The 21,757-nt window shown below is 43.0% G+C and overlaps 2 protein-coding genes across 2 annotated transcripts in view; one reads left to right on the top strand and one right to left on the bottom strand.

Annotated features, from left to right (window-relative positions):
- EXOSC8 (exosome component 8) overlaps positions 1 to 12,244 on the top strand; it is a 72,008-nt gene extending 59,764 nt beyond the window's left edge. Inside the window, exon 11 of the mRNA XM_075337319.1 lies at positions 11,847 to 12,244. Coding sequence (XP_075193434.1) covers positions 11,847 to 11,962 — 116 coding nt within the window. The 3' untranslated portion in view covers positions 11,963 to 12,244. The remainder of the gene's footprint in view (positions 1 to 11,846) is intronic.
- Positions 11,972 to 21,757, bottom strand: part of SUPT20H (SPT20 homolog, SAGA complex component) — a 192,520-nt gene continuing 182,734 nt past the window's right edge. Inside the window, 2 exon segments of the mRNA XM_075337317.1 lie at positions 11,972 to 12,448; positions 18,027 to 18,154. Of these exon segments, the coding sequence (XP_075193432.1) occupies positions 12,350 to 12,448; positions 18,027 to 18,154 (227 nt within the window). The 3' untranslated portion in view covers positions 11,972 to 12,349.

Genomic DNA, 21,757 nt, shown 5'->3' with positions numbered 1-21,757 from the left:
CCACACCAAAAACGCATTTTTTCTTCTGCCAGGAGATGCAGATTTGGTGCAGAAATGTCTGTAACCTAATCTGCAACGTGTGCACATAGCCTTACAGTAGCAGAAGCGCAATGAGCTGACGATCTGAAGCCTAGCCTATACCCTTTATTGATGGAAAGGTAAACAATAAATAACCATCTGGTTATACTGCCAGGAATAATACTCTGGAGCTGCACATATTCCATCGCTAACTGCCTCCTAGTGCTACAGTGCCTACAAGTAGTCTTCAACCCCCTGCAGATTTATCAGGTTTGATAAGATGCAAATACGTTAGAGCCTGCAAACTTCAAACGAGCAGGATTTATTAACAGATGCATAAATCTTACAAACCAACAAGTTATGTTGCTCAGTTAAATTTTAATAAATTTTCAACATAAAAGTGTGGGTCAATTATTATTCAACCCCTAGGTTTAATATTTTGTGGAATAACCCTTGTTTGCAATTACAGCTAATAATCGTCTTTTATAAGACCTGATCAGGCCGGCACAGGTCTCTGGAGTTATCTTGGCCCACTCCTCCGTGCAGATCTTCTCCAAGTTATCTAGGTTCTTTGGGTGTCTCATGTGGACTTTAATCTTGAGCTCCTTCCACAAGTTTTCAATTGGTTAAGGTCAGGAGACTGACTAGGCCACTGCAACACCTTGCTTTTTCCCTCTTGAACCAGGCCTTGGTTTTCTTGGCTGTGTGCTTTGGGTCGTTGTCTTGTTGGAAGATGAAATGACGACACATCTTAAGATCCTTGATGGAGGAGCGGAGGTTCTTGGCCAAAATCTCCAGATAGGCCGTGCTATCCATCTTCCCATGGATGCGGACCAGATGGCCAGGCCCCTTGGCTGAGAAACAGCCCCACAGCATGATGCTGCCACCACCATGCTTGACTGTAGGGATGGTATTCTTGGGGTCGTATGCAGTGCCATCCAGTCTCCAAACGTCACGTGTGTGGTTGGCACCAAAGATCTCGATCTTGGTCTCATCAGACCAGAGAACCTTGAACCAGTCTGTCTCAGAGTTCTCCAAGTGATCATGAGCAAACTGTAGACGAGCCTTGACATGCCGCTTTGAAAGTAAAGGTACCTTACGGGCTCGTCTGGAACGGAGACCGTTGTGGTGGAGTACGTTACTTATGGTATTGACTGAAACCAATGTCCCCACTGCCATGAGATCTTCCCGGAGCTCCTTCCTTGTTGTCCTTGGGTTAGCCTTGACTCTTCGGACAAGCCTGGCCTCGGCACGGGTGGAAACTTTCAAAGGCTATCCAGGCCGTGGAAGGCTAACAGTAGTTCCATAAGCCTTCCACTTCCGGATGATGCTCCCAACAGTGGAGACAGGTAGGCCCAACTCCTTGGAAAGGGTTTTGTACCCCTTGCCAGCCTTGTGACCCTCCACGATCTTGTCTCTGATGGCCTTGGAATGCTCCTTTGTCTTTTCCATGTTGACCAAGTATGAGTGCTGTTCACAAGTTTGGGGAGGGTCTTAATTAGTCAGAAAAGGCTGGAAAAAGAGCTAATTAATCCAAACATGTGAAGCTCATTGTTCTTTGTGTCTGAAATACTTCTTAATACTTTAGGGGAACCAAACAGAATTCTGGTGGTTTGAGGGGTTGAATAATAAATGACCCTCTGAATAAACTTTTCACAATTTAGAAAAAAATAAAAAAAGAAATAACATTTTTTTTTGCTGCAGTGCATTTCACACTTCCAGGCTGATCTACAGTCCAAATGTCACAATGCCAAGTTAATTCCGAATGTGTAAACCTGCTAAATCTGCAGGGGGTTGAATACTACTTGTAGGCACTGTATGTGAAACGGCTGGGGTCAGGAGACCTAATGGCCAGGTTGCATCTCCAGATCTGAAGATCTGCATTTTACAGACATGCAACCCAGCTTTCTTTATACTGTAAGTTTGGATAAGTCAATTGCCTATGTATATCCAGAATGTAGGTCTAGATATGCATAAGAGTGATAACTGACCCCATGCGTTCCTTTTCGGAAACAGTAAGGCTGCTTTCACACTTGAGTTGTTTTAAATCCGTCAAGTCCATCGTTGCGACGCAATGACGGATCCGTCGATTTTTAGATGTCAACTGACGCAACGGATGTGTTATTTTACAGGATTCCGTTCACAGGAATCATGTGAAAAAACTGATCCGTTCCGTCTGTTACATCCGCTGTGTGTCCGTTTTTTGACTGATCCGTCTGTGTTTGGGACAGGCCAATGGGTGTGCCAAATGCTGGGCATGTTCAGTAGAGCATGACAGAATCCAGCACTGGATTCCATCGTGTGACTGATTACGGTGGAATTCAGCACCATAGACATCCATTACAGCTCTTGACGGATGGCGACGGAATCCTGTGGAGTGTGGGGGTTTTTTTTTGTCGCTCCAAAAAACGTTACATTCAGCGTTGCTCCCGCCTGACGGTCAGTCACTAAACGACTGATCCGTCACGCGGCGGATGCAACACAAGGCCATCAGTCACAATCCGTCACTAAGAGAAGTCTATGGGAAAAACGGATTCCTGCAAAATATTTTGCAGGATACCATAATTCCTCAAGGCGACGGATTGTGACTGATGTAAAACAACGCAAGTGTGAAGGCAGCCTTAGGCTAAGTTCACACTTCCGTTGTTTTGCATGAGTCACATGCGTCGCTTGACGCATGTGACTGATGCGCTGTACAACGGATGACAACAGATGACAAAGAACAGAATTCTTTGTCGGATTCCGTTGTGTGCGGGGGGCGGAGTTCGGGGTGGGTGGAGCCGAGCGGGGCCATGGCATGGAGTACGTCAGTGCCGCTGGGACTGCAGGACAGGTGAGTGTGAGAGTGTGTGTGTGTGTGTGTGTGTGTGTGTGTATGTATATATATATATATATATATATATATATATATATATATATATATATATAATATATCTATCTCTGTATACATGCTGTGTGCGGGGGGCGGAGCGCGAGGGGGCGGAGTTCGGGGTGGGTGGACGTTAGTGCCGCGGGGACTGCAGGACAAGTGAGTGTGAGTGTAAGTGTGAGGCTATGTGCGCACGTTGCGTAAATACATGCAGTTACGCTGCGCTTTGTAGCGCAGCGTAACTGCATGCGTCCTGCGTCCCCAGCACAATCTATGGAGATTGTGCAGGGGCCGTGCGCACGTGGCGTTTAAGAGCGCAGCGCTTCGGCTACTGCCGAAGCGCTGCGCAAAAAGAAGTGACATGTCACTTCTTTCCTGCGCTTTGCCGGCAGCTCCTGCTCTGTCTATGGCAGGAGCTGCAGGCAGAGCGCATGGAATCGGCTTTTTTTTTTTTTTTCACTACAGACATTTCTGCAGCGATTTAAAGAGCACATGTGCTCTTCAGATCGTTGCAGAAATTTCTGCAGTGAAGTACGCAACGTGCGCACATAGCCTGAGTGTGTGTACATGCTGAGTGCGGGAGGGGGCAGAGCTGAGCGGTGAAGTGTCTGGCTCCGTGCACAGCCAGGGTAAATATCGGGTAAAAGCAAAGCACTTTTTGCTTGGTTACCCGATATTTATCTTGGTTACCAGCATACACCGCTTAGCGCGGGCTCCCTGCACATGTAACCACTGTAAATACCGGGTAACTAACCAAAGCGTGTTGCTTAGTAACCCGATGTTTATCCTGGTTACCTGTGCGGGGAGCCAGAGAGCGTATGCGCAGCGAAATCCAACGGATTCCACTGCACAAAAAATGTTACAGGCTGCGTTGCTCCCGCCCAGCGGTCAGTCAAAAAACGACTGACCGCGACGCAGCGGATGCAACGCAGCATCATCAGTCACAATCCGTCGCTAATAGAAGTCTATGGGGAAAAACTGGAATCCTGCAAAATATTTTGCAGGATACCGTAATTCCTCAAGGCTACTGATTGTGACTGATACAAAACAACGGAAGTGTGAACTTAGCCTAATACTGACAAAAGGCAACATGAAAGTTATAAACTCCTGATTAAAAATAAAATGTCTTCAAAGCCACCGATTAACTTGGCAGATATAAACAAGAACTAGATGTAACTCCTGTAGTAAAAGACAATGTGTATGTCCGAGGTAGGTGAGGCTGGAGGCACATTTGTGCGTGACTCCCACATTGCACTGCCCGGACCGGCCGGTTGCTCTCCTGACAGGAGCATGACAGCTGCATAGCAAACCCTAACAAGGCCCCCTTCACATGTTCGTGTTTCCAGTGCTTGCGGTATAGTTTTTTTTCATCATTACCACATGTAACCATTATACTCTCTGTTGCTTTTCACATGTCTGAGGTTTTACGCAGTGTGTCCGTTTTGTTGTTTTTTCTTTTTTTGTCAGCACAGATGACAACTGCCAATACAAGTCTATGGGTTAGGGAAACCACATACAGCACATGGATGACATCGGTGTGCTGTATGTATTTAAAGGGAACCTGTCAGCAGAAATTTTGCCCTAAACCTAAAAGTTTCCCCTTCTGCAGCTCCTGGGCTGCATTCTAGCAAGGTTCCTATAGTTTTTCTGCCCCCTTTTAGATCAAAATAAATAGTTTATAAAGTGGTACCTTTCAGTTTGAAAATCTTGTTAATGGTACACGGGGGCGGGCTGTCTGTTGTCCGTTACTGTCCCTCCTGCTGCTTTAGGCCGTCTCCCAATGCTCATTTACATACCTCAGGACGCCGCCCAGTGCATCCGATGTCTTGCGCATGCGCCGTGCCACTGTAGCGGGACTGTGCACAGTGGGACCACTGGTGACGTTGCGCAGGCACGAGATTATGGACGGTGCTGTGATTTTCATCAGTAAGCTCCTGCCCATAATCTCGTGCCCGCGCTTTCCCCTCTGCCTCCACCGTTCTGTGCATGCCCTGGTCAGATGACCCAATGTCACTTCTTTCCCATCTAGCCCTGGAGCAGGAAATAGATGGAAGGAGCAGAGCAGGACACCACCGATCATCTGGTCAGGGCATGCGCAGAACGGTGGAGGCAGAGGGGAAAGCGCGGGTACGAGATTATGGGCGAGAGCTTACTGATGAAAATCACAGCACCTCCCATAATCTCGTGCCTGCGCAAAGTCACCAGCGGTCCCACTGTGCACAGTCCCGCTACAGTGGCACGGCGCATGTGCGAGACATCGGACGCACTGGGCGGCGTCCTGAGGTATGTAAATGAGCGTTGGGGGACGGCCTAAAGCGGCAGGAGGGACAGTAACGGACAGCAGACAGCCCGACCCCGTGTACCATTAACAAGATTTTCAAACTGAAAGGTACCACTTTATAAACTATTTATTTTGATCTAAAAGGGGGCAGAATAACTATAGGAGCCTTGCTGGAATGCAGCCCAGGAGCTGCAGAAGGGGAAACTTTTAGGTGTAGGGCAAAATTTCTGCTGACAGGTTCCCTTTAACATTGCAAAGTATAGGAGAAGCTCAGTCATCTATTTAGTTAATGATCTATCCTTGGAAACGGCTAATGACACATGGATGGTGAAAATGGACACACAGATCCAAATCACTGATGACACCGGTACTATCTTTCCATGAACGTGTTTAACAATGGATGTGTGAAGGAGGCCTAAGAAATAGTTTTGTTCTTTGTGGATAGTCAGGACTTGATGTTGAGCAGGAGAAGTTGTCCCTCCAAATATATAAAACGGGTCACAGAAGAACTTCAGAAATAAAGCGTGGTTTGAGGCACCGAACTAATGATAAATTCAGAACTTTGTACCCTCTGAAGATAAGGAAACTGTCACAACCCCCTCACAGAATTTAGAAGCTCTGGTGGTAAAATAGCCGACAACCGCTTCATTTGAAGAAGGTGCGTTTTTTTCCATTAGCAGGGTGATGTTATATGCTGAAATTTTATTGCATCCCAATGTATCATCACCGCTGCTTACAATCCCTTCAGCTTAACCCATATTGTAGTGAACCTCATCATACAGCTATAAAAGCAAATACAGTGCGTGTGTAGTCATGTAGGGAATCTCCAGGCGCTGAATTCATGCGAGAATCATTGGGACCACATCACAGTCAACATTCAATAACACTTAGAAAACTACTGACGTTTACTAATGTGGTTAATCCAGAAATCTCATGTAAGATGCTGTTTTATTTTAGGCACAAATCAAATAACAGTCGATCTGTGTGCGTTACTGGACTAAAGTGTGAAGGAAAAGGGACATTGCCTTTGGTGCATTGTTAGATGCTCCACACCCAAGTGTCTAATGTCACGCAAGATGCACCAAACATAACACACGGGTTCACGTTTATCACAATAGGCGTGATTTGTGACAAGTCATTACAATACTCTGACTGTATGTATTGAATGTCGCATCATAACGATAATTTAGGTTCAAATTATGCCAGATTAATATTTTTAAATGTCAGGGCACTTCCCATTGTTGCAGAAGGCACAAATTTTGGAAATCAATGCAAAAAATATATTTTTTTGCACAAATTGTGACTTAACGAATGTTATTCAATACACCACCTAATTTTAGAAAATAGCAGAGCAGTATGTCAAATGTCACTTGTTAACCCCTTCAGCCCCTGGGCACTTTCCGTTTTTGCGTTTTTGTTTTTTGCTCCCCTTCTTCCGAGAGGCGTAATTTTTTTTATTTTTCCATCAATCTTGCCATATGAGGGCTTGTTTTTTGCGGGACGAGTTGTACTTTTAAATGAAACCATAAGTTTTACCATATAGTGTACTGGAAAACGGCAAAAAAATTCCAAGTGCGGAAAAATTGCAAAAAAAGTGTGATCGTACAATAGTTTTTGGGATATTTTATTCACGGTGTTCACTATATGGTAAAACGGAGGTATCTATGTGATGCCTCAGGTCGGTGCGAGTTTGTAGACGCCAAACATGTATAGGTTTACTTGTATCTAAGGGGTTAAAAAAAATTCACAAGCTTGTCCAAAAAACGTGGCGCACGTTTTGCGCCATTTTCTAAAACCCGTAGCGTTCTCATTTTTCAGGATCTGAGGCTCAGTCATGGCTTATTTTTTGCGTCTCGACCTGACGTTTTTAACGGTACCATTTTTGCGCAGATGCTACGTTTTGATCGCCTGTTATTGCATTTTGCGCAAAATTTGCGGCGACCAAAAAACGTAATTTTGGCGTTTGGAATTTTTTTGCCGCTACGCCGTTTACTGATCAGATTCATTGATTTTATATTTTGATAGATCGGGCATTTCTGAACGTGGCGATACCAAATGTGTTTTTTATTTTTTTAACCCTTTAATTTTCAATGGGGTGAAAGGGGTGTGATTTGAACTTTTAGGTTTTTTTATTTTTTTTTTAATTTTTTAAAACTTCTTTTTTTTTTTTATTTTACTAGTCCCCCTAGGGGGCTATAGCGATCAGCAATCTGATCGCTCTGCCCTATCTGCAGATCTCAGCTACAGAGCTGAGAACTGCAGATTTGCTGCTTCACTTTCAATGCCGGCTGTATTCCGGCATTGAGAGGAAGTGAGTCATGTTAGCTACAGGCGTCATCACGTGACCCTGTGCTACCATGGCAACCGCCGAAAGTCACGTGATCATGTCACGTGACTTCCGGTGGGGGCGGGGAAAGTGACTGTCATGGCGGCGCCCATATACATATCGCTGCCAAGATTTTGGCAGCGAAATGTAAGGGGTTAATGGCCACGGGTGGAAGAGATTCCACCCGCGGCTAGCAGGCACACATGTCAGCTGTTGATAACAGCTGATATGTGCGCGGATCGCCGCCGCCTGCCGGTGGCAGGGGGCGGGGCTTACCGGCACACGATCTATGACGTACCCAGTACGTCATGGGTCGTTAAGGGGTTAAAGGGATTGTCCACTACTAGGACAACCCTTTCTCATGCCACATTTTATACTCACTTCTCGTGCCGGCGCTGTTCCACAACTAGAACGACATCGACGAAGGAGGGGGGTGTGAGCTTTTTAATTGGAATAAAGATGGAATTAGAAGACATTTCATAAATAGTGGAAAATCCCTTCAATATGCCGGGGTTTTTTTTTCGTTTTATAAGACGCACCGGATTATATGACGCACCCCAAATTTGGAGATAAAAAGGTAGAGAAAAAAAAAAACTATGGGGTCAGTTTTATAATGCGGTGATGTTTTATCAGGGAAAGGGGGCAGCAGCGGAGTGGGGGTCACAGGAGGCAGGGGTGGTCCTGGAGTACTGCAATGCTGCCAGTGGTACAGAGGAGGGCCCAGATACTCACTGTGGGCGATGCTCTGTGCAGAGCTGGTGATGTGGCTCTGCTCTGTGTGGGGCTGGTGATGTGGCTCTGCTCTGTGCGGGGCTGGTGACGCGGCTCTGCTCTGTGCGGGGCAGGAGGCGGTGAGTCACCGGCCATTCTGAAGATGTGGGCGGTAAGGGCTTCAAATAATGGCGTCTGGAGTCGGCGTATGCTCAGATGAGAGCTTGAGCTGACTCTAGGCGCCATTATTTGAAGCCATGACTGCCGACCGCTTCAGAATGACCGACCGCCATACAGAGCAGCTCCGTGCAGAGCAGAGCGACGTCACCAACCCCGCACAGAGCAGAGCCGCACCGCCCGATGCACAGAACAGCGCCACACAGACCAGAGTAGGCAGTACACCGCATAGCATTACCCCTGCATCTTTTGGACCCCTCTTCACCACCCCCTAGTAAACTACATTCGGATTTTAAGATGCACTCCTCATTTTCCTCCCAAATTTTTGGGAGGAAAAGTGCGTCTTATAATCCGAAAAATCCGGTATGTTTTCACCATTTGTAAGTATGCATTTTAAAACTGGTTGAGACAAATGTATTTCTTCAATATTTGTTTTTTGAGACCGTTATGACCTGTTTAAAATATTTGAGATTGTTGTGACTTTTAGATGGAAAAGCAATCATAAATGTCATACTTTACACCAAAAGTTTAACAATGCATGCTACTCACTGTAATTTTAAGTTTGGTACAGGTATCTACTTCAATGGAATCTCGTAATTTGCTCAGCAATGTCTGCACAGATGTAGTGATCAGCAGGGCTGTGGAGTCTGAGTCGGAGCTCATTTTGGTGGAGTCGGAGTCGGTATAAAATGCACTGACTCCTAAAATATATACTAAATTGGGGACAGGAGTGCAATGCAGAATCTGCTGAATATTTTACTAAATAATAACATTTAGTATAATGCTTATATTTAAGTGAAAAATGTATTGTAGTACAATGTGAACATCAGACATTTAATTATTTTTAAGATACAATAATCAAGATATTTAGATAGAACATAAAATATATTTATTGGAATACAACTTTAGAACACAAAAAACTAATAAATTGTAAATATGTAATACAATATGTAATATATATATATATATACACACACAAGATATATATGTAATCTACTGTATATTACATATTTACAATTTATTACAGTTTGTGTTCTAAAGTTGTATTCCAATAAATATATTTTATGTTCTATCCAAATATCTTGATTATTGTATCATAAAAATTATTAAATGTCTGATGTTCACATACACATGTTCATGTATTACAATAAATTTTTCACCTAACTGTAAGCAATATATGTAGGAGTCTGAGTCGGTGCAAGAGAAATTGAGGAGTCTGAGTCGAAGGTTTGGTTTACCGACTCCACAGCCCTGGTGATCAGTATCACTCAGTGTGATACCAGATGAAAGTATATGGCCTTAGTAAATGTGTTCTCTCTACTGTATATCGTATAGGCCAGTGATACCCAACTTTACCTTGAGAGCCATATCTAGGTCTGAGAGGGTTGCAAGCTACATCCAAAGTCCCCCTGAATAGTGACATCCAGCAACTGCCTCCCCCACAGTAATGATACCCAAAGCCAATTTGTCAGTAAAATGACAGCCAAAGCTTTCCCCCCAGAAATCATGTGGAGGCAGTATTCTTGCATATATTGGTTCTCACTTTACCCTCGTTGGGTATTATTGGATCCAGCGTGAAGCACCCCTCTATCTGGCATCAACAAACGGCCAACTAAGCACTTACTTTATCTCCCCAGTGTACGCACATCCAGATCTGCTCTTCTATGTGGGCCTACACACAGAAGTCACTACGTGAGATCTGCTCTTCACAACGATTTGGTAGACCTGATGTTAATACACCAAGCTTGCAGACAGCTGTAAGCTACAGATTGGGGATCCCCAATATAGGCAAGATTTATAATAGTGGGGGAGTTGCTCTTTCCATTAGGTCTGGGTCAGTCGGCCATATTTCAGTTTTTGTATAGACCATATCGATCTTGAGTTTTCTTACCAAAATGAAACATTTCATAAGCATAAATGTGTTGTTTCAGATCTGGAGATCCTCAGCAAGTCCTGGCATTGTGGTCTTAATCTGGCCTTATAAAGTCAATAATGCTTAGGATATAGATGGAGTGAAGAGAATTTCCAATTTAGTTTTTTTTTTTCTGTTAAGACGTTGCAATGCAAATTAAACGTTTCGATCACCGCTAGACCTTTATCGGTACTGTAGTGTAACAAAAGAAACTTATATACTAAAAGCATTACAAAGTAATTTATCATAAGTTATGTGGGAATGCTGCCAAACAACATAAAAATGCATAAGTAAAAAAGAGAGATAAAATGGGAGGTCATATGTCCAATCGGAAGACGAGAAAAACAAAACAAAATGGAAAACCAGGATAAGAATATCAAATCCACAATGTGGATTTGATATTCTTATCCTAGTTTTACATTTCATTTTTTTTCTTGTCTTCCCATTGCACATGACTGCCCATTTTATCTTTCTCCTTTCCTTTTTAATTTTCATGTTATTTTGCACCATTCCCACATATGAAGTTATGTTATTATAGCGTATGTTTCTTTTGTATACATTACAGTACTGGTGAAGGTGTGGTTGTGGCCGAAACATTTTATTTTTTATTGCAAATAATAATAATAATAATAATAATAAAAAACGGGAAATGATCTTCATACCATCGGAGTGTCAAGTATCATTGACTTTATATTATGGGTTTGGATCCAACTTGTGCACCACCAAATGTAAAAGTATCACAGTTACTTTATGAACTGAACCCGGGCTTAGTCATGTTGCCGCTTTCATTGAGCAACTTGCCTGAGTACGGAATGGGTAATATTGTGTGTATGTTTATGTAATATTATATATTGTGTGTATATATAATTTATTTCAAATGAATAGTCCCGCTCTGCCCCACGGTTCCAGATTGTTTCCTCCGGTAAGGCTACTTTCACACATCCGGTTTGAGCCGTGCGGCTCAATCCGGCTGTGAAACCTATGCAACGGATGCGGTGAAAACACCGCATCCTTTGCATAAGTTTTTACATGCGGCCGGTCCGTTTTTTTCCGGTTGCGGCATGCTACTGAGCATGCGCAGTGGAAGAAACCGCATGCGGCGGCCGGATGCGTTTTTTTCCGCATCGCGCCGCATCCGGCGTCCATAGGCATGCATTGAAAATGCGCCGCAGCGGCCGGATGCGGTTTTTTTTTTTGCCGGACAAAAAAACGTTGCAAGACACGTTGCCTCCGGCCGCCGCTTTGATAAATTTTGCCGCATCCGGAAAAAAACTGATGCAACGCAAAGCCATCAGGTACAATCCGGTAACAATGCAAATCTATGGGGATAAAACAGATGCGGTACCGGATCCGTTTTACCCGTTTTTTTCCGGATTGTGAAAGTAGCCTTAGACGTTGTGGTTGCATGCTCATATTCCATGGATCTGAACTTCGCACCTTTACTTACTGGAAACCTCTGTTCTGCTGTACTGAGGACATGTGCTGATACCTCTGGGTGGAGTGTAGCCCTACATTAGCACCATATCCACCTTGTTCCTTTCTCTTTGCTCAGGCGGCAGCTCCCTTTCTGCAGAAAAGCTCCAGGAGTGCATCAGTCGGGCGGTCTCCAGACACAAAGAAGTGCGAGCGCTGCTGGATGAAGTTCTGCTCAGCGTTAAAACACAGTAAAGAAACCTTTTGTTTTTCAGTAATGACCATGTAAAAAGTTGTATTTGTTAGAGATGGACACATTTTGTACTAAATAAAGCAATCCCTCTGCTGTGTGTTTGGCCTGCTCTATACATTCATTATTGTGCGATGCCTTACAGTCCTTTTACTGCATCTATGACAACACAAACCTCATCCGCTGTGAAATTTCTATGGTCACTTTTATAATGTAAAGTTCATTTTTTAATAAACTTTTTTTTTCTAAAATTCTTGATTTACAATATTAAAACACACTTAAAATTATTGTAGAGAAGGCAATTTTTGGCTGATGAGTCCATTCAGTGTCTTTGTCAGTGGTGGCCGATGTCCAGGCTGTTGGGGGGTCCAGGTTTATCCGTACTGTCCACATCACTTATTTTTTGATCTGTCTGAATGAGGCTGAGGGGGTGCCGGAGCTTGTGCTGCTGCCATAGCCATTTGGTGCATTTGATGTTGCAAGAATTGCAACTGTGGACATTCGGATGGAGGAAGGGAAAAGAAAGAGACAAAATAGTCAGAAAAATGTCAATGCAACATGTTTAGCGTAAGCAAACTGGACGTAGATGCAATGCACAACAAAGACACATGAATGAGCAGTCATGCAGCATCAGTGGGACCAAAGCAAGGCATGTCTAGGACACAGGGTCAGACAATGGCCCTGCTAAAAAGCTTGGTGCATACGGGTCATGTAGCCTAACTATTAGTCCAATCACACCCCATACTAGTTTTAAATCACAATTTACATCTTCTGTTTGCTGTAAAGTTTGATGCTTTTTTTTTATTATTAAAAATGTCATCCCATTTAGCTTCTACAGCCAATACGTATCACAGTACATAGACTGCATCTGTACAGATTTGATGCCAGCCTTTATAGCACCAACAATGTCTGCAATGTGCTGGTCTGGGTCAGGGCTATCTGTAGAGAGTAGTAGGAAAACCACACAAACACAGGGAGATCCCAGGTAAAGCTACAGTGCATTAGGGTAACTTGGAGTCTGTCAGTGAGCTCAACTGGTGCTCTGCAACTCTTCTGTCTTTCCTTTAGCTTCAATGTGGTGGCACGGCGGCTCAGTGGTTAGCCGCACTACAGTCTTGCAGCGCCTGGGTTCAAATCCCACCAAGAACATTATCTGCAAGGAGTTTATATGTTCTTCCCGTGGGTTTCCTCCAGAGAAATTTGATTATGAGCCCCAATGGGGACAGTGTGCTGATGTATATAAAGTGCTGCGGAATATATTGGCACTATATAATAATGTGGTTCTAAATCAGTGAAAAGTTACCGATTCTGCAATCAAGTTGGGCTCACTCAGATTTACGGTATTCAAAAGTCATATTACATAGCAAACATTTGGTAAAAACTCCCTTTAATCTGAGAGGAGCATGATGTAGGGACAGAAATCCAGATTCTAGCGGTCTATCATACTGGCCTGCTTAGTGTAGTTTGGATAAAAATCATTTTTCTCTGCTGCAGTTCTACTAGTTCTCTGAATGATGCGCTCTGTATAACACCACCTTCACCAGTGATTGGCCTCCTTCAGCCTATGCACAGTGTACACAATAAGCTGACAATCAGTGGTTGGGGGCGGAGTTAAAATAAAAAAGAGCAGGAAGACTGCAAAGCATACCAGTCCTGAATTGATAATCTCTTACTAATAAAACACTGATTTTATTGAAACTACAAGCAGCAGCTCAGTAAGTGATACATCATGGGAAATAGAGTCTCTGCCCCTATGTTATGTTGCAATCCGATTAATTAGTGAAAACCTACTGACATATCCACAATGTATAACAGATAAGGATCCATCTGATGGAGAAAAGGCTCCTGATGCTCCCATATTTTAATGAGGAGATGAATTCTTACACATTTGTAACTCTCTGGGGTCCCGTTCTTGAGCTTGATATAGTTCCCACCGGTAAGAGCTGCATCCATCTCAAGAACCGGGTTGTTCTTGTTGTGTGCTGCTTCTCAAGATACGGAATATACAATATGAGATGCCCCACTTTTGAATATTAACAATAATGATAGAGGAGGTGGGCTATGCTTCTGAGACTAGTCTTCAAAATAGGAGAAAAGAACAATGCATAAAGGGAGCACACCACCAAAAAAATAATTATTTTATTGATACAAAATACACATACATTAGCCATTATAAATCCAGAAAGACCTCATGAATACTGATGATACCTCTCCCTGATGAAGCCACATCCCCAGCAGTAATACGTGTCAGAAGATACATTATGCCACCAGTGCCCCATTTATGATACAACCACCTAGGAACGAACCTGTCACCAGATTTGGGACCTATAAGCTGCAGCCACCACCAGTAGGCTCTTAGAATGCTGTTTATAACATGCTGTATATAAGAGCCCAGGTCGCTATGTAGAACGTAGAAATCACTTCATAATACTCACCTAACGGGCGGTGCAGACCAGTCACATGGGTGTTTCCGTTCTCCAGGTGCAGCGCCTGCTCTTTCAGCCATCTTTGTCCTTCTTCTGAAGCCTGGGTGCATGATGTGTGCTACGTCATACACTCGCCGGCATTGAAGTCCTGCACAGGCGCACTTTTGATCTGCCCTGAGCCGGGAATATTAAAGTATTGTAGTGCGCCTGTGTGGGACCTCAATGCCGGCCTGGGTGCATGACGTAGGACGTGTCATGCACCCAGGCTTCAGAAGATGGAGGACAAAGATGGCTGAAAGAGGAGGCACCCGACTTGGAGAACGGAGACCCCCATCTGACCGGTCAGCACCGCACCGATCGTTTAGGTAAGTACAACCCCTGGCAAAAATTATGGAATCACCTGGCTCTCGGCTGTTCATTCAGATTTTTTTTTTTTTTAAACAAAAGTAAACAAGATCACAGACACAGCCCAAACTAAAGTCATTTCAAATGGCAACTTTCTGGCTTTGAGAAACATAAAAAAAAAAATCATGAAAACAATGTGCTAGCCAGTAATGGTTACTTTTCAAGCGCAAACTGGGGGAAACAATTATGGAATCACTCAATTATGAGGAAAAAATTATGGAATCATGAAAAACAAAAGAACACTCCAATACATCACTTGTATTTTATTGCACCACCTCTGGCTTTTATAACAGCTTGCAGTCTCTGAGGAATGGACTTAATGAGTGACAAACACTAGTCTTCATCAATCTTGTTCCAACTTTCTTTGATTGCTGTTGCCAGATCAGCATTGCAGGTTGGAGTCTTGACATGGACCATTTTCTTCAACTTCCACCAAAGATTTTCAATTGGATTGAGATCCGGACTATTTGCACGCCATGTCATTGACCTTATGTGTCTTCTTTCAAGGAATGTTTTCACAGTTTTTGCTCTATGGCAGGATGCATTATCATCTTGACAAATGATTTAATCATCCCCAAACATCCTTTCAATTGATGGGATAAGAAAAGTGTCCAAAATTATAATGCAAACTTGGATATTTATTGAAGATGTAATGACAGCCATCTCCCCCGTGCCTTTACCTGACATGCAGCCCCATATTATCAATGACTGGAAATTTACATGTTCTGTTCAGCCAGTCATCTTTTTATTGTTTAGCTTTTCTGTATGTAAATCCCATTTCCTTTAGGCGGTTTCTTACAGTTCAGTCACAGACATTCACTCCAGTTTCCATTCGCACCTCATTTGTTTCATTGTGCATTTCCTGTTTTGGAGACATATTGCTTTAAGTTTCCTGTCTTGACGCTTTGATGTCTTCCTTGGTCTACCAGTATGTTTGCCTTTAACAACCTACTCATGTTAGTATTTGAGCCAGATTTTAGACACAACTGACTGTGAACAACCAACATCTTTTGCAACATTGCGTGATGATTTACCCTCTTAAGAGTTTGATAATCCTCTCTTTTGTTTCAATTGACATTGCTCGTGTTGGAGCCATGGTTCAGGTCAGTCCACTTGGTGCAACAGCTCTCCAAGGTGTAATCACTCCTTTTTAGATGCAGACTAACAAGCAAATCTTATTTGATTAAGGTGTTCGTTTTGGGAATGAAAATATACAGGATGATTCCATAATTTTTTTTCCCCCTGTTTGGTCTTGAAAAGTGACCGTTACTGGCTAGCACATTATGTTTTTATGATTTTTTTTTTAGTATTTCTTAAAGCCAGAAAGGTGCCATTTGAAATTACTTTAGTTTTGTGCCATGTCTATGATCTGCCTTTTTTTTTTTTTTTTTTTAAAAAAACAAAAGTAAACTGAATTAACATCCTCAGAGGCAGTGAGTCCATAATTTTTGCCAGGGGTTGTATTATAAAGTGATTTTTACGTTCTACACAGCGGCCTGGCATCATATATGCAGCATGATAGAATGCTATACAGTGGAACCTTGGTTTACGAGAACAATCCGTTCTGGGATTGTGCTTGTAAACCAAGTTACTCGTCTAGCAATGTAAAATTTCCCATAGGAAATAATGCAAGCTCAGACAATTCGGTCCACAACCTTGTTCAATGTCCCTTCCTGGTCCCCTATTGTGCCATTCCACACACGCATAAATACATACATGCATACATGTTATGCTCACCTTACCTTCCATTCCATCGCTGGCCTCATGGTTCTTGTAGTTTGCCGGTATAGGATATGCATCGGGTAACCATCGCAAAGATGGAGAACCTTCCGCTGCCAGAGCGCTGACATCAAAGGCAGGAGCCGCTTTGCCTCGGATTCGTCAGTGTGCTGCCTTTGAGTAGGGGCTGACAGCAGAAGTTCCTCCATCGTCGCGATGATTAGCCGCGAACTACAAGAACCATGAGGCCAGTGATGGAATGGAAGGTAAGGTGAGCATAATATGAATGGGTGTTTGTGTGGACTGCAAGAGAGGGTCAGAGCGCGGATAAAGTACGGAACCAGAAGCGTGTGCGGTGAGTATTTACTTGTACGAGAAAAATTGCTCGTAAACGGAGTTACAAATTTACAGCAAGCTTTGCTCGTATAGCGAAATGCTCGTAAATCGAGGTTCCACTGTATATAAGAGCCCACTGGTGGTGGCCGCAGCTTATAGGCCCCAAATCTGGTGACAGGTTCTCTTTAAGTATTATAGTCACTTGGTGACTTTCCAGAATTTTTTGATATATAGGAATGTCTCTCGGTACAAATGTGGTCACCATTATAACCATGCTGGATTTTTTTTTTTTTTTTGCAGCATATAACCCTTGGGTTTATATTAATTCCATGTTTCCTTTGCTAATCAGCATTTAAAGGTTGCATTGTCATCAGATACTCAGCAGAATATAGGACCTTCCTTAGAGGCTGTATTAATAAACGTGCTCCATTTGTTGATTCCCCCTGTGAAAATGTCATGGTTGTGTGTTTTTCATGCACCACTATCAATATTCATGGGGTGTTTATAGATTCTTAATGGCTAATGTATGGTATTCTCTGACTTTACTTATTTTTAATGTGTATTTTGTATCAATAAAATAATGGTTATTCTTGGCTGGTGTGCTCCCTATATGCATTGTTCTTTTCTCTTCTTTTTTTGAATACTGATTCTCAAGACAGGTCCTACTTGCGGATATGTCATGAATGGACGAGATGTGAATACCCCTTCACCTCAGTCCGCTATGTACTGTGAAACATAGGACTAGAAGACTAAAAAAGTACATTTTTAATGATGCATGCATTTAAAAACAAAAGGTTTACAAATCTATTTCCACAAATCTTTATACCCTGTAGTTGATGTAGGTCCATAAGGTTTTTCTAACACTGTCTTCTCCAGGCATGGTCATTCAACTAGATAACAGTATATCGGTACTTTGAGCATGTCTGGTGCGATATAGGATGTGTGCACTGTAGCACCCTTTATAAATTGTAGCAATTCCCCTCTTCCCGCTGAAGCATTTCACATGCAGCACTTTATTGTACATGCATTCATCTTTGCTATTTTCATCTCATTTTGTGCATTTGTAATCTCAAATTATTTGTACTCAAAGTTCCTGTGGGCAGCCTTCATTCTACCTCCTCTTTCATACAGGTTTTTGAAGCAATAGTTTATATTTCCTATGTTTGTACACTTGGTTGATTACTTGTAGGGGTGGATGCTGCTGTGGTAAGGCTTGCTGCTTTTGCAACGGTAAGGCCGGAGCTAGACGCATACTCTTGTGTGGCCGTTTGTGCCCGGGTCTGTTCACAGCAGAGCCAAGCTGAGATAACACTATAGAAAGAAGGGAAGAGCAGGTACGTAAATGTGGAGCAGAGACTCGTCAAAGGGTCAGAAGCTAATGACCTTTTCATAGGTGCAGATTTTGCGTTTTTTTTTTTTTTAATTCAATTGAATAGGCAAAATCCGCACGAAAATCCGCAACAATAATTGACATGCTGCAGATTTTTCCGCACGAAAATTCACACGATTTCCGCTGCGGAAAAATCCGCAGCGTGGGCACAGCATTTCCCAAATGCCATAGAAATGGCTGGGGAGTAGCTGTGCTGCAGATTTCTGGAAAATCTGTGGCTTTTCCGTGAGAAATCCGCGGCAAAATACGCGCATTTTCCGCAGTGTGGGCACATAGCCTTAGACTGTGTGCGCACGCTGCGTCGTGTCCCTGCAGAAATTTCTGCAGGGATTTGACAGCACATGTGCGCATCAAATCGCTGCAGAAACACTGCGTAATGAATGCAGTGTTTCTGCAGAAAAAAAAAAAAAGATTTCATGCGTTCCGGATGCTGCCTCTCCCATAGACAGAGTGGGACCTGCATCCAAAGCACACGGAATAAGTGAGATGTGGCTTTTTAGAAAGCAGAGATTTGGATGCCAAAATTTTGTTCCAAATCGCTGCGCTCTCAAACGCAACGTGCGGATGGATTATGCACAATCTTCATAGATTGTGCAAGGGACACAGGTCGCATGCATTTAGGCTGCGGTGCAATACGCAGCGTAAATGCATGAAATTCGGCAACGTGCGCACAGAGCCTAAAACTGCTCAGATCTTTAGCCAGAAAACTTGGCGCGTATCATTCATGTCATCCAAGTGTGCCTTTTGTGTTGTGTCTCTTGTTCCCACATACTTTCCCTATGCAATGTTATCTTTTAGATCCTTAAATAAGTTATGTAATTTCTTGCTACTTGTCAGAAATAATAAAACAATCAAATATAAACATAGATAGATATTCTACAGCTGTATAATGTCAGAACCCCCCTACATAAACCTGAACGATTTAATGTTCATGTGGGTTAATTTTACTATTCTGCCATATGCACACAGCTGTAATCATGGCTCTGGTTAGAATAGCTTCATTACATATGTCAGTCTGCCATCTCCGCACAGTCCGGCAGCACATATCCTATCTGAAGCCACACCAGACTCTGGGCATGGATCTGCTGTGCACGTCATCTAGTATTTATTAGACTTAAAGGGAACCTGGCACCACTTTTTTGGCGTATAAGCTGCGGCCACCACTACCGGGCTCTTATAAACAGGATATTAGAATGCTGTATATAAGAGCCCAGGCCGCTGTGAGAACATGAAAAACACTTTATAATACTTACCTAACGGTTGCATGGTTGGCCATATGGGCGTCTCCGTTGTCGGCGCCGCCTCTTTCTGAAGCCTGTGTGCATGACATGTCCTACATCATACACACTCGCCGGTCCTGTGCAAGCGCACTACTATACTTTGATCTGCCCTGCTCAGGGCAGATCAAAGTGCGCCTGTGCAGGACATGAATGTCGGTGAGCGTGGATGATGTCGGACGCGTCGGCTAGACGTCGGCTAGAGAAGAAGGAAAACAAAGATGACCAAAAGAGGCGGCACCAGCACTGGAGAATGAAGACACCCATATGGCCAACCGCGCAACCGTTAGGTAAGTATTATAAAGGGTTTTTTATGTTCTCACAGCGGCCTGGGCTCTTATATACAGCATGTTAGAATGCTGTATATAACAGCTCAGTGGTGGTGGCCGCAGCTTATAGGGCAAAAAAGTGGTGACAGGTTCCCTTTAGGTCATGGTGAAAATGTTTTCACAGTCAGCCTGTATATTTATCAGGTGGTCGAGAGCAACCAATCACATCTCTCCTATTTTGCTATAGGTCATTAATAGCAGCTGTGATTGGTTGCTATAAACAACAAATGACATTCTTAGTATAAGAAGCTTATGTGTGAGGTAATATGATTTCGGCGGTGAGAGGGAGACTTGGTTACTATTCCAGGCAACGCCAGGTACTCCAGCTAGTTTAATATATAAAACTGAGTGTATGTATGTATGTATGTATGTATGTATGTATGTATGTATGTATGTATGTATGTATGTATGTATATATTTCCGCTAAAGGAAGCTGACAAGCCGCATTTACAATCACGGTATTTTGCACATACACCTCATTTGACTCAGGGAACGTCATAGACTATGTTTTGAGGGGAAAAATGTAACCCCACGCTTTAGAGTTATTCACCAAAAAACTAGCTTACATTAAAGTCAATGGAGCTGGGAGCTGCAGGCCATTAATAGCAGCTGTGATTGGTTGCTATTGGCAACAAAGGATATTCTTAGTATAAGAAGCTTATGTGTGAGGTAATATGATTTCTGTGGCGAAACAGGGAAAGGGGCCGACAGACAGAGACACACTTAGTGACTATCGCGGGCAACGCCAGGTACTACAGCTAGTTACTTATATAATATAAAAAAAATGGACAAGTTCGGTATTGGTGTAATCAGACTTATAAGGAAAGTCATGAGAACAGGGCATTTTTACTGCAAAATGTACACCGTAATAGCCAATCCCAAAAAACAATAGAATTGCATTTGTTTGGTTTGTTTTTTTTGCAGTTTTATCACATTTACAAGAGTATGTGCACCATGTACACTTACATAGTCAAAAAGAATGAAAAAACACCTTTCTCCACTACTTCTACAATCTTTTTGTCACTATATTACCTATAACCCATAATGTTGTGTATTGAGGAAATCATCCAGCCCTTGCTTAAAAGCTGTTATAGTGTCTGCCATTACTACCTGTTGTGGTTGACATTCTACAGTCTGACTGCTCTAACTGTAAAGAACCCTTTCCTATTTAGCTGTCGGAATCTCCTTTCTTCCACCTGTAATGAGTGCCCCCTTGTCTTTAGTACATCTTTGCTGTTAAAAATGAGGTTAGTAATTGTTATCTGAGGAATGTTTTCCACATTGATTTTACTTGGGCAAATCATCAAGATCCGCTGTTGGCAGCTCTCTTTGTAATTGCAGACCAATGATGTCACCGATGTGCTCAACGGGAGACAAGTTCAGAGATATGGTAGCACAATTAGGACACGCAGGCTGCTCACAGTAATGTAATAAACATTGGACCTAGTGTTGTCTTGTTGAGAAACAACTCCTGGGGCACTTTAGAGAAATGGGTGTAACACAGGTTCTACCAACAAGTTACTGTAACACAAAGCTGTTCTTGTATCTAGAATGAAGACTAGAAGGGTTTGGTTACCTTACATTATACCACTTCACACCATAGTCCTGAGAGTAGGACCAGTGATGTATCCGCCTGAAGGCCTCTTCATATTGTTACCCACATGGTCTCCAGACCAAAGTGGAACCCATCGGTGAAGAGGACAGACCTCCTCTGCAGACTTGCTCTGCACCATGATAGTCTTTGAAAGTAGTGGTGTTAGATCTTCCTTGTAGGTTACTGTCACTCACACGCCTTCTGATAGTTTGTGTAGACACTGACGCCTTAGCTTTGGTATAGGATGTCCAATTTCACTTGTAGTACAGAAAGGCTCACTACGGATCATTCCTCTAATCTGACACTCTGAGCGCTTCTTGGTCA

The sequence above is a fragment of the Anomaloglossus baeobatrachus genome, chromosome 2 (genome assembly GCF_048569485.1).
Source record: "Anomaloglossus baeobatrachus isolate aAnoBae1 chromosome 2, aAnoBae1.hap1, whole genome shotgun sequence".
Classification (NCBI taxonomy): domain Eukaryota; kingdom Metazoa; phylum Chordata; class Amphibia; order Anura; family Aromobatidae; genus Anomaloglossus; species Anomaloglossus baeobatrachus.
Note: the sequence above shows the minus strand (reverse complement) of the source record. Positions and strands in the feature narration are given on the sequence as shown.